Here is a 13149-nt window from a genome sequence, read left to right as displayed (position 1 = left end):
TTCCCAGTGAGTCTCAGTCATCTCTGGCTTTTTAAACTGTAACCTTGAAACATGCATTTCCTGTAAACCTACTTTGAAATAAGTATTGTCAAAAGGTGCTATACTCATACAACATTTAACCATGCAAGTACTGTAGTAATGGTTATTTTTGTTTTTACTATGGTTTTACTGCAAAAGCTGTAGTAAAATCATGGTTAATGTTCAAAAGACTACAAATAATCCCGAATTATCCACTTTTGATCAAAGCATCTGGTAAATGTTATTGTATTTGTACATGTAATATGAAATAAATGAAAATATTAATAAAGTTGCGTCTGTTCTTGAGAGTGGTGTGTATTGTTTTATTATAAACCAGCGGCGGTTGCCGCGGGTGGTCCGTAACGATGAGCAAAACGCCGGTGAACCGCGTCCACGCTGAGCGGCCGGGATGTATCGTCCAAGCATCGGCCGGAGAGCATTTCCGATCAGAGGCCGACGTCGCCGAGACATCTTGCCTATTAGCAAACGCTCCCTGAGCGATATCGTCCCGATGGAATTTTGTAGGTCGGCTCGACATCGGCACAACGTATGTGTGCTGTCTGGGGAGTCTGACTGGAATCGAACCATAAATGAATTTGAGCGCGTGGCGTCAATTCCGAAGCCTGTAGCGCAGATCCAGCCCACAGACTTTCCCACTGAGATCACGTCTATCCCTGAATGGGGCACCTCACCTGTGGAGGACTATGAGGAAGTCTTCACCCCGTTAATTCCCTTTAATACACAGTCAAAAACTCCAGGGGTTAAGAATCCTTTTTACCCCGTGACAGGTGAATCGTACGGTGCATATGCTGTCATGTGCATCTCCATCCTCATATTCACTGTGGGAATTGTTGGGAATATAGCAATCATGTGCATAGTGTGTCACAATTACTACATGAGAAGCATTTCAAACTCTTTGCTGGCCAACCTCGCCCTGTGGGATTTTGTCATCCTGTTTTTCTGCTTGCCACTTGTTGTATTCCATGAACTCACTAAGGACTGGCTCCTTGGGGAATTCTCCTGTAAAATCATTCCATACCTTGAGGTAAAACTGGTTGGTCACTTTTCATGGATGACTGAAATGCAGTCGTGTGTAATTGATGTGTGATATTCTTGTTATTAGACCTACAATGTGAAAATGAATATGCTAATGTTAGAGCAAGATGTAGGCTATTGATTCTGGTGAATGCACCTCATCTGCCTCATTCGTATCTGTTAGATTGTATTGTGTATCTGCATCAAAAGTGTTAGCTTGATGTCGTTTAAATCGGAAATAAAAGAACATTTATGCCAGAGACACTTCTAGGTGTCAGCTAGTACTAAAGTGCAGTACTCAAGGGAGACGTTAAAGATTCCTTCAAATGTCTTTTCTGCTAAACCATAATGTGTTATTAGTCAAGTAAGTTGCAATGTACATATTGACTTAAACAACTTGAGCTTAGCACAATTTTTTGTCAAACTGTTTCTCTGCCATGAGTCATGACAGTTGTTAACCTGAAAGAGAAACTGAAAAATATATTTACACCAATACAGCTATAGCACCTTTTGTGGCAATGCTGAGATTGCAACACACTTGTACTGTGTTATTTCAGTCAACTGAAATAGTTTTGTTTACTTGGGTAAAAGCTAAAATGTTCAGTATGTGTCAAGTAGCTATTGGTTTTGCGCCAACTTCTTAACTGTGTGATTTGGCCTCTTAACAGACTTCTTAGGTCAAAACAGCCTTAACTGCATTTTGTACATGTTCAAACTGCTAAACATATGACTTTGTTCTCATATAATACAAAGCATGAGCTTGATTTTTTTTTTTTTTTTTTTTTTTTTTGCAACATTCTTAAGCCAGGAAAAAATATTCAGAGCTGATTTGTTGGCATTTTAACAGTGGGAGATGTTCACATGAAAAATGCTGTTAAATTAACAAGAAGGCTATGTGTGAAAGTGGATATGTAGATGACTGGATTTCAATGCAAATAAGTGTAGGTCAGAACAGACATCTTGGTGGTGTTTTGTCTTCCACAGTAAGGGGGAGTGTCTCCTCTACAGACACAAAGAGATAGTGGTATTGCCCCTGGGGCAGCATTCAGAATATATCATGTGTTTCTGAGGAATTGACCTGATTGGTACAATAGTTGTGGCTTTAATCTCCTGACACTACAGAATGCCAGACCTACACCCCAGATTCAGAACAACCCACTAACTTGATCTAAATGCTTCAATCTAATAATGAAGTTGATGGCCTTGAATTAAAAAGGCTGTGGTTTTGATGCACATCTAGTGGGATTGGATTTCCTTTTTGTTCCAATGGCGCAGGTGTTCAATACAAGTTACGCTCAATTGACAGCCATTGTGGCTTAATGTTGATTACTAATTCATTAGTAACTTGTTGCTTGTTCCTTAGTATACTTGTACCATATTTTAGAGGATTCAAAAGCAGAAATGTTTATAATTTTATGAAAGCACATAAAATGAATGATTCTGTTAATTAATTTATTTAAAACATATGTGTAGTATTTGAGCTATATGCTTGTTCTTGACATTTAACGTGTTATTGTATGCTGACATTTATATTTACACATTTAGCAGGCACTTTTATCCAGAGCAGCTTACATTGCATCCAAGGGACACATTTGTTACCTTCCCTGGGAATCAAACCCATTTCCTTGGTGTTGCTAGTGCCATGTTCTAGTGAACTTTTTTTCACTCCCATTGTAAGTGCATTACTGTAAAGCCCAGATTACCTTTTTTTTAATGCATACATGTGACAAATGTTGACATCAGAATATTATACTCTACGCTGCCAGTTTTGGTCGCACATGTGCATTGACTTGGTTTTGCATTAATCAGTTGTTCCAAAAGAGGCAACACTGACCCGGGCCGCTGATTCACAATAGAAAATGAAGCTAAAGAGCTTAAACAACAATAAAATAGGAGTCTGTAATAAAAACACTTGCCTGCATTGACAAGGGCTTGCGTAAGGGGGTTGTGAGATAGCAGCTACTTTAGCTTAAAAGAGTACTAAGATATATTTTTTTATTTTATTTTTTATTTTTTTGGTCATAACTTCTGGAGAAAAATAGAGCAGGCACTGGAAAAATATGAAGCTCTGTATAGCGCATGTATCGACTGCCTGCATTCACGTACACCTCAAATAGAGTATACTTTGAAAGGCTGCTCGTTCAGCTGTACAAAAATGAAGTATACTTTAGGTTTAACCCAGATTTTTGTATTGTCAATCAAGTCATAATTTACTCACACTTAAGTTGTTCCAAACCTGTATGAGTAATAATGTTTACTTGAGTGTTATGTTATGAGTAGTAACGGTATACTATGTTGATTTCCATAGTATATATATATATATTTTTTTTTTCATTCAGTGGCTACAGTCAATTGCTTGATTATCAATATTCTTCAAGGCATATTCTTTTTTGCTCATCAGAAGAGAGAAACTCATACAGGTTTGGAACAACTTGAGGGTGAGAGAATGATGACATTGAAGTATCCAGTAGAACCTGTAATTAATGTTAATAGCACTTGGAATGTTCCTTGGTCTACCTTTTGTCCAGTTTTTTCAGTGAATGGATTTTCTAAAAGTTTATTTATAATGACCACGCATCTCCTTTACCTTGCAGGTGGCGTCTTTAGGAGTAACTACCTTCACTCTTTGTGCTTTGTGCATTGACCGTTTCCGTGCCGCGAGCAACGTCCAGCTGTACTACGAGATGATCGAGAACTGCATCTCCACTGCAGCCAAGCTTACCGTGATCTGGCTCGGTGCTCTGCTCCTCGCCCTGCCCGAGCTCCTCATCCGGCAACTGGTGAGAGAGGAGCGCGAGCCTCCAGAGGTGATACCTTGCGAACATTGTGTAATCCGAATCTCCACGGCTCTCCCGGACACGCTTTATGTGCTCGGACTCACCTACAACAGCGCTCGCCTATGGTGGTACTTTGGCTGCTACTTCTGCCTGCCCACCCTCTTCACCATCATCAGTTCGGTGGTAACCGCACGCAAAATCCGCAAGGCTGAGCGAACCAGCGTCCGAGGCAACCGCAAGCAGATCCAACTGGAAAGCCAAATGAACTGCATCGTGGTTGCTTTGGCTATACTGTATGGCTTTTGCATCATTCCGGAGAACATCAGCAACATCGTTTCAGTGTACATGGCTACAGGCGTGCCACGGCGCACGCTAGATATCTTGCATCTGGTGAGTCAGATGATGCTGTTCTTCAAGTCCGCAGTTACACCTGTCCTGCTTCTGGTGCTCTGTCGGCCCTTCAGCAAAGCCTTGCTGAACTGCTGTTGCTGCTGTTTTGAGGAGTGCGGCCCACCAAAGTCCTCCGAGCCCAACAGTGATCGCAACGACCAGGACGGCACCACCGAGCTGGAGCTGTCACCCTACAGCACTGTAGTCCGCAGGGATCCATCTACCTTCCCAATAGCGGGAACGCACTGCTAAAGTTGTACCTTAAGGGCTAAACATTACCAAGGGCTTCGATTTATTTGGAATAAAAAAGTTGAGAGATGTTGTTTTCACAGGCTGTGCAATTTTGTGCCGTTTCTGTTTTTACTCGACTTTGTTTTGGGAGAGATGCCCACAAACTGGATATTTTATCTTGTGAAAATAGGGACAAAGAGCCACACATTTAACACAGGCCACATGGTCTTAAAGATGCAACTGCCTATTGATGTTTACAAAAGAAGACGTGTACCATGAGTAATTTCTTGAAAGTTTATAGGAAGACAAAAATAATTACAAATTATAAGTTTTCTTATACAATATCTTTTTTTCCCCAATTTAATTTGGTTTATTTGGGTTTTTGTTCAAAGTGTCTTTGAACAAAAAAAGAGGCTTATGAATGGTAATATAAAATGGTTGTTCGTAATATGTTTTGGTGTTGTGGAAATTGGCGATTCTTGTGAATCGGTTCAACGTTAAGCCTAGCTCCTTTGCTTTGTAAGTATTACATTCACTTTGTTTTTTCTAGCAGAAGAACTTGTGATGCTCTTCAGCCACTGGAAAGCACTGAAGAAGCTGTTTAGCCAAGACATGTCACTTTAATAAAAAATTTTTTAAAAAACAACAACAAATTGGAAGGTCTTAAGAATTGTTTTTTCTTTTTTAATGTACAGATTTTTGAGATAAACAAAAAAAAATTATGAAGTGGACCTTTACTGAAGACTTTTGAGTTTTTTTTTTTTTTATTCAGTTTGTGATGGTAAATTGAAGACTTGAATCCTAACAAATCAGTTTTCCTCCAGTGGTAAGTTCACAGGCCTGTGGGTCATCAATGGAATACAGTATTTTCCTAGCACACAGAGGCTATTGTTTAATGCTGTAGCTAGTTAAACATTAGGCATTCATACACAAGCGGATTCCATGACCTCATGGACAGAAGTGCGGACTGGATTGGGAACGTGGGGAAAGATGTAGGAAGCCTGTTTGGTTTAACAGGACAGCTGGAGTTTCGTTATTGTGGTCTGGTTGCTTACTGGCCATTTAGTGTAAAAGGAAAGTTGTACTTTTGCACTGCTTGAGGAATAAGCCCATCTCTTTTACTATAAGCTTACCACCAAAACCTGATGAGCCACTTTGCTGTATGCTTCCTACACAGCTTGCTTGGATGGCAGCATCATAACAGAAATTAAATCTCAAGTGAGTGATTTTGGGAAGAATGCTTTCTGATGGATAATGTGACACTGAAGACTGGAGTTACTTTCTTCTGTGGAAGACAAAAGATATTTAGAAAAAATTACCAATGTTTTGAACCCCATTGACTGAATGGACAAAAACATTAGAATTTTTTTTATTCTTTTGTATTGCACGGAAGAGAGCCATAGAAGTTTGGAACAATGCAAATTTCCAGCATTGTCTCCATCTTCTCTTGTACCTTTGAATTGTGACTTTGTGTACCTGATCAAAATATGTTCAGATCAGGAAGAAGATTATCTTGAATTTTATTTTAAGGTTCTCTGTTTATTGATGACATTCCCATGCATATTTAAATGGATTGCATCATTCAGACCCACTTCTGCCCAATAAATGATTCATAGGCACAAACAAACAGTCATTCTTTTGAACGGCACGTGTCATATTAATATTTCATGAATGATGAGCACGTCATGCCACTACAATGCATACTTGAGATGTTGTTGGGTCCTGCAAAGACTAAATTCATTTTTTGTCTCATTTTTTAACCTTATATTACATATTATTAGGGCATCTCTTAATTTCTTATGCAAGATTTACGATACCATTTCATTAACTTTGTGAGTTATGCACATCTTCTCAGATAGTGTTTACACTGATGGGAACATTTTTGGGTTTTTGGGCTGGTACAGTGCCCATGCTTATAATGGCTGTCCGGTTTTTGGCATATTTTCTAATTGGATCCATCTGATTGAGTGGATGCCATCCATGGAAATGAAGGGGTTTATTGTCTCGTTATTCCTTTTGTGGAATTCTCCCTCATTTCTAGGTCACCGCCTGTGATGGACGCTTGAATGCATTAATGAGTTCCCTGTAAACTATTCCCTGTGTGTGAGCGGCTCTCGTCTTTGTCACACACACACACACTGTACTATTTGCAGTCCCCCTCCTCAGCTGCCCTGAATGGGAATTATGTGATTGTTGGCACTGCCAAATTGCTGTTTGTTGTACGAGAACATGAAAACCTTTTAATTTGTTTTTGAAAAATGCAGTTGAGCTGTTTTGACGTTCACACAACGGAACAGCCCATGCACAGTCCCTTCTGTTTCATCAGCAGCAGCATTTGATTGCATTCAAAGGGAAATTGCAACAATTAATGTCAAAGTGAAATTCTGTTATAGTCATTACATTAATAGATCCAACCTTTTTAATGCAAAATAAATATCTTTGGAAATGAGCTAATTAAAATGAACATATCATTTTATATTTTATTGCCTGTTCAAAATTGGAAGATTATCCATGACAAAAATGGGTCCCAAAACCTATGGGATTGTGTAATTGTGCACCACATGACAACGGATGGGAAATGACCTTTGCTCATTACATAATAATGAGTGTCTTATAAATATTTAAGCTCCTTTTATCTCAACTTGGCAAAGTAATTTGCATGATGTTCTGGTGCTTCTCCTGCAATGATCTTAAAGGGGTGGTTTACTGGCCTTTTTCTTGGCTTGATTGTGTTTATGGGATGCAGTCTAACCTGTGCATGCTTAGTTTAAAAAAAACGCATTATTCTTTACATAAATTACCTTTATTCCACACCTTCTCGGACAAAAAACGTCTCGATTTATTTACTGTTATAATGAAGCCCCTCACTAAGAAATACACGATGGGCTGAGATCGGTCAGCTGGCTCAGTGTGTTGTGATTCGCTAAACCACCTCAAGTGCGTTTGAACATCCCGCCCCCTCTCATGCTCAGAGTGTGCTCCGGTTGTATTGTAAAACAAAGATTGTTTTATTCTGATTAAAGCTTTAATACAGCACAGCAACCGTATGCGCGTCCATGTATAACGCTTCTCATTTCATCTAAAAATAAGTGTATTAATGGAACAGTTTGTTGGAGCTGATCTGACGATCAGGGGTGTGTTTCCCAAAACCATAGTTTCAAACCTGTTAGCAACTTGGTTGGCAATGGGAAATTGCATTGCAACCAAAGAAACGCACCCCTGAATGAGAGAAAGAGAGATGAAGGGTGCAGGGTGACACGAGGAACAGGATTGAGAACCGCTGCTTTAGTACATTGTTTTTGAAACTTGTGAATCCATTAGAATCTTTAGAAGACAGAATCACAATTCATATACAGTATACACAGATTTTCACGGTCACCCCTAGTTTTCTCTTCCTCTTCTCTAAGCAGCAGAACGTGGCCTCGCCTCCTTTGTTGCTTGTTCCCGGGGGCAGGGATTTCGTGATGTAACGGACCCAGGAAAAAGCTTGTTGTAGTCCCTTACCAGACGTTTTTGTAGGCATTAAACTGCCGGAATTGTAAAAGATGATATCTCTGTTTGCATTGAACTTTTAGCGCTGCAACTTTGCAGATATTGTTTGTGATTAGCAACATTACAAACCAACTAATGTTTAAAAAAGTGAAATCGCAATAAACTTTAATCTTAAGGACCTACCCCTCCACAACAAGGATAGTTATCATCCTTGTTGAGAGTGGTCCTTAAGTCTGTATATATCAACTGAGTAAAAATTTGTAAAGTATCAAAATTAACTCGTTTTTAATCTTTTCATCTTCACCTCAGTGGATTGGATGGAAAGATGGAAAGATTCAGCCTCTTCAGGCTTGCAGCTCAGCAACATTTCCAAAAAATGGAAGACTTTCAGACATGATTGTAAGAAAACATACTATCGTCTTATCTGAAAAAAATCCAGAGCTCATATGTCAGATTTTTTTTTTTTTTTTTTAGCATAGTGGCCTGCAGGCTTGAACATGCACCCGGAGTAGATGTTAATCAGCAGCATTCTGAGTCACCAGTTGAACAGCCACCAGACAAAAATACTGTTCTTTAGGTGTTTAGCTATGTAGCGCTAATGCTAATGCTATACAGTACTTGTGCATAAAGCATTTAATAATCAAGAAAAAAATACTGTCAGTGCTCCCAAAGGGAATGTAGATACAGTTCAAGATTGGAAAAATCTGATGTTTCACAGATATATGGACCCAATTAAGTGTAGGTTAAATGTGCATCAGCTCCCAGTTACATAATAATGCTTTACTGGGTGTATATGAACAATCTCATTATTGTTTTCCTCCCTCATTCTCTCTCTGAAATATAAAAAAAAATCCCTTTTCAACCATCTCTGTTCTTTAGTACTTGCGTGTCAATTTGGTTGTGGCATAAAAAAAAAAAAAGCTCTGTTTTCTTTAAGATTTGCAAATACAAAAAGTCTTTTTCATGATTGTGTTTTTCATTTTGATTCAGTTTCCATACAGTAGGCTATGTGTGTCTGTAAACCCTCAGGAGCTTCTTGAGGAACTAGAACACTTCGTTTCAGTGAATAAAACACATTCTGACGTGGACTTTTAGCAAAAAAATGTAATTAGCAAAAATTTGCAGAGTTTTCATTTGGACAAAGGAAACTGTTTACATCGCTGTTGCATTTGGGCCAAAAGGGAACAATCACTGCCCTATGTGGACTTTTTATGGCATGTGGGAGAAAGCCAAATGAGCATTACTGGCCTGCGACTCAGTGGTCACAAACAAAATGACCGCAAGAGACACTGAGATGAGGTGTTACAACTCATTTTAGGCATTCAAGGGGCCATAATTCCAATAAACCAGGATGTGAAATATGTTTGCTTCGACACGCATTGATATCCAAAATTGTGGCCGTTTCTCTTCTGAGTCTCCTTTTGAAAGAGTCATTCATTTAAAAGTTGCCACTTTCCTAGATTTTGCTTGCTTGAGGTATTTTTTTTTCTTTTTTATTGGTTCTTTTAAACTTTTATGATGCAAAATTCTCTTCTTCAATACACCAGAGCTGTTTCCAAATTCCATCAGTGTGATAAAATCACAAAGTGTCTGTGCTCAGTTCAGTGGGTGAAAAGATTCCGAATGCCACACACGTTGCAAAGGTCAATTTTATCCATAGCAGGTCTCACATGCTTACACATGTATTGTCGGTTGCAAGATAAACAGGGCAGCTTGCATTGTGGAGTTTCCAGAGGGAACTGTTATGGAAAGAGATTAAAGGCGCTACTGCATACAATAATAATAATAATAATGGTTTTGTCACTTTGATGGGGTCAGGAGATCTGAGATAAAGCAGTTCTTTCCTAAACTACAAGATAGAAAAGGGCATAAAAATGTATATTTCCTCTAAGCATTTTGTATAATTATTAAAAATTTAATAAACTATGTTTGTCTTATTTAAATTATTTATTTAAATTAAATGTAACAATATATATATATATATATATATATATATATATATATATACATACATATATATATATATATATATATATATATATATATATATATATATATATATATATATATATTTAGACAACTTTTTATTGTTCAATGTAATCAAATAAATAACATTTAAAGAAAACTAATGAAATAAACTTTTTTAAAAACATAGCTCAAAATTACAGGTCTACTTTAGAAATAAATAAATTCAATACATTTTGTATGATATAAGCAAAAATTAAATATGGAGGGTTTTTTTTACATTTATTATATATTTATTTATTTTTATTATTAACAATAAATGTTATCAAAATCATATATTTATAAAATAGGTGTTGTGATACATAGTCCAAAGGTCTGACATTCCAAATTTTAATTATACCAGAAAAACAAAGGTTTGCTGTTTTTCATTGTAAGTAAATAAATAACTTTGTATAACTTGTCAATAACTTATAATAACTCAGATTTTTGGATTCCTGTAAATCCAATGTAGTTATATTTTCTTCTATAAAGCAGTATTTCCACATATATAATAACATGAATGTGTGCAATATAGAATGTCTTTTTTGTTTGTTTTTTTGCCTCGATGCTCTTTAATACAGTTTGTTAAACTGTGATGCACTCTGGAATTATGTGGAAGCGGATAGAGGAGGGACAGCTGCTTCTAACTCCTTTAACAAAAAGTCACATGAGGTTGAAGAAGAGGCAAAGGAGTGAAGAAAGTGGAGAGAGAATGATGCTGGATATCACCCATTTGTGCACCAGAACAACTAGGCATTACTTCTGGGCCGTGGCTGACAAATGAATTGAGTAATTGTCGATTGTGGCAGGCCTGTGCTAATGAGATTTAATTCTTGAGCCCATGCCAATCTCTCCTCATGCATGATGGAGTTTAATTATGTGTATACACATAAATGAGCAAGATGTTTACCAGGATTTACCATGTCTTGGGCATGAGGATGTTCTAAATGAACTTCTCATTCACTCACACTGTTGATGCCACTTTCATACCATGTTTCCTACACGCAGAACTTTTAAAGGTATAGTTCACCCTTAAATGCAATTTACTCCATGATTTAGTCACCCTCAAGCCTCATCCTGGGTGTATATGACTTTCTTCTTTCAGACAAATCCAGTCTGAGTTATATTAAAAATGTCCTGGCTCTTACAAGCTTTATAATGGCAGTGAATGGCTGTTGAGATTTTGAAGCCCTTCTGAAGCGAAGTGATGCACTGGTGTAAGAAAAATATCCATGCGTCAGTGGGTGGTGCTGGCAAGCCTCCGGGTCACCGCATGATCCAAGTCCTTTATAAACGGCCACAAAGAGCTGAATGAGTTGATCTGTGGGAACACTGACAGGCTATTAGTTCTCAGATGCTCCATGTGGCTCACCTGTGCTATAAATCAAAAGAGTAATGATATCAGTATCATCCTAAACAACTAATATTCCTCTTCAAATGACTGGAATGCAGTGTTCTGGTAACTGTTCTGGAAACTCAAGTCATTAGTCGATAGTCTGAATGTTTTGATTGGTTATGGGAACCTTTAAGAGAAGAAATAAAATATGAAAGGAGATTTGAGAATGTGGACTTCTCAAATGGAACCGAGAACGTCACATTGGAACTCCCTAAAAGTAGGTCAGTGTTAACCTTGTGTGTGATTAGTCAGAGGTGTTTTAGTCCACCGAAGCCCTCAGACATTTGTGTTACAGGGATTATGAATCACATAACCCAAGGGCAAAACACTGACCATATGTCATCATTAATTTGTACATTAGAGAATAGGTTAAAATTAATGTTACAGAAATGATATCAGGCCATCACAGACCTGCACTTAATTAAATTAATAAATACCTCCTTAACTCATAACGCTGACCCAATCCTTAAATTGGAGAGAGATAGATTACTTTTTTTCTCAATTTAATTTTCATGTCTCTTTATTTGCTTCCATGTTTAGGTCCACATTTTGGGTGAAATATTCCTTTAATCTCGTGAGATATAGGCTGCATAGTCATGAGGGAATACATGTGTTTTGGGGAGGTTTAGTCTGACAGATGGTCTGAATGTCAGGGTTCAGAATCTATGTAGGTCAACATAAAGGGGAGCCATAAACACTAAAAATCCTTGTTAGAGCAATGACAGCCCCCACTTTGACCTGAGGCACTGATATACTCACAGACATCAGATAAATGTTGCATCAAACGCAAACTGACAATATCTTTTCGCAAAATCCTCAAAAAAGCAACTGTAAGAATGCATTCAATTTGTATCCATTCAACACACACACACACACACACACCATTTACCATCATGAGAAATCAAAGGTAGTTTGACTTGTAAATACATTATTGCACAAATTTAATGCATAAAAAATATATATTTTTTGTATGCTATAATTTGCATGTTAATTTATACCCAGATATTTCCCAACAGCTGACTTGCATTTTCTCACCACTTCCTTTTAGCTGCATGTTTTCCTTTATTTTGTTGAGTCATTGTTGCAGTCTCTGTGTGGTTACTCAGTAGTAAAAGCTGTCTTTTGTCTGTCCAGGGACGTTTGCGTCATGTGACCCCTTCACAGTCAGAACACTATGCCTGTCACAGGCGGTCACTGCAGGCTCTTTTGTTGATCATGTTGATGTTGCAGTTTCAGCTGAAAACATACATTTGATCTTACTGTATGGCACACACATTATAGATTGAAAAAAAAAATTTGGGCTAGGAATTCTACTAGGTTAGAAATATGAGGAGTGAATCGGAAACGTTACTGGTGGTGGCCTGGTCTTTGAGACTTATTTTTTCTTTAAAATACAATTCAGAAATCTCTGGGTAGCTCAAGATTTAAAAAAAAAACGAATCAATAAACAACTTTGATATCAGTACTAACGTGATTTATATGAGTGGATTAGCTGTATTGCTGTGATGCAACCACACTGCCATCTACAGTAGTATATGTACAGTAATAATAATAATAACAGTACGAGTTTATATGTTATTCATATTTATAATATTTTATAATATATTGTTTATTTGAATATTGTGAAGATTCATAACTTAAACATTATCATAAAAAGTTTCTTAAATTAAAAAAAAGTTACAAGTTAAATAAAATAAAGTTAATTAAAATTAAATTTAACCTCTTTCGTATCAATAACCAATCATTGTCAAAGGTGAACCTTTAAGCCAATCAGCTTTGGCTATTAATCGAGCGTGTCATCAAACC

The 13149-nt window shown here is 37.4% G+C and overlaps 1 protein-coding gene across 1 annotated transcript; it reads left to right on the top strand.

The window, feature by feature from the left end:
- The first annotated feature begins 403 nt into the window (after positions 1-403).
- Positions 404-5075, top strand: LOC113066982 (prosaposin receptor GPR37-like). Its single transcript, XM_026239150.1, has 2 exons — positions 404-1063; positions 3648-5075. The coding sequence occupies exons 1-2, from the start codon at positions 428-430 to the stop codon at positions 4470-4472; spliced, it is 1461 nt and encodes a 486-aa protein (XP_026094935.1). The 5' UTR covers positions 404-427; the 3' UTR covers positions 4473-5075.
- Positions 5076-13149: the final 8074 nt, after the last annotated feature.

The sequence above is a fragment of the Carassius auratus genome, chromosome 50 (genome assembly GCF_003368295.1).
Source record: "Carassius auratus strain Wakin chromosome 50, ASM336829v1, whole genome shotgun sequence".
NCBI classification, from domain to species: Eukaryota; Metazoa; Chordata; class Actinopteri; order Cypriniformes; family Cyprinidae; genus Carassius; species Carassius auratus.
This window is presented reverse-complemented; position numbering and strand designations above follow the sequence as displayed.

Coding starts and splice junctions, on each gene's coding strand:
- LOC113066982 (XM_026239150.1), top strand. CDS start 428: ATGTATCGTCCAAGCATCGGCCGGAGAGCATTTCCGATCAGAGGCCGA. Junction 1,064..3,647: donor AAATCATTCCATACCTTGAG/GTAAAACTGGTT, acceptor TTTACCTTGCAG/GTGGCGTCTTTAGGAGTAAC.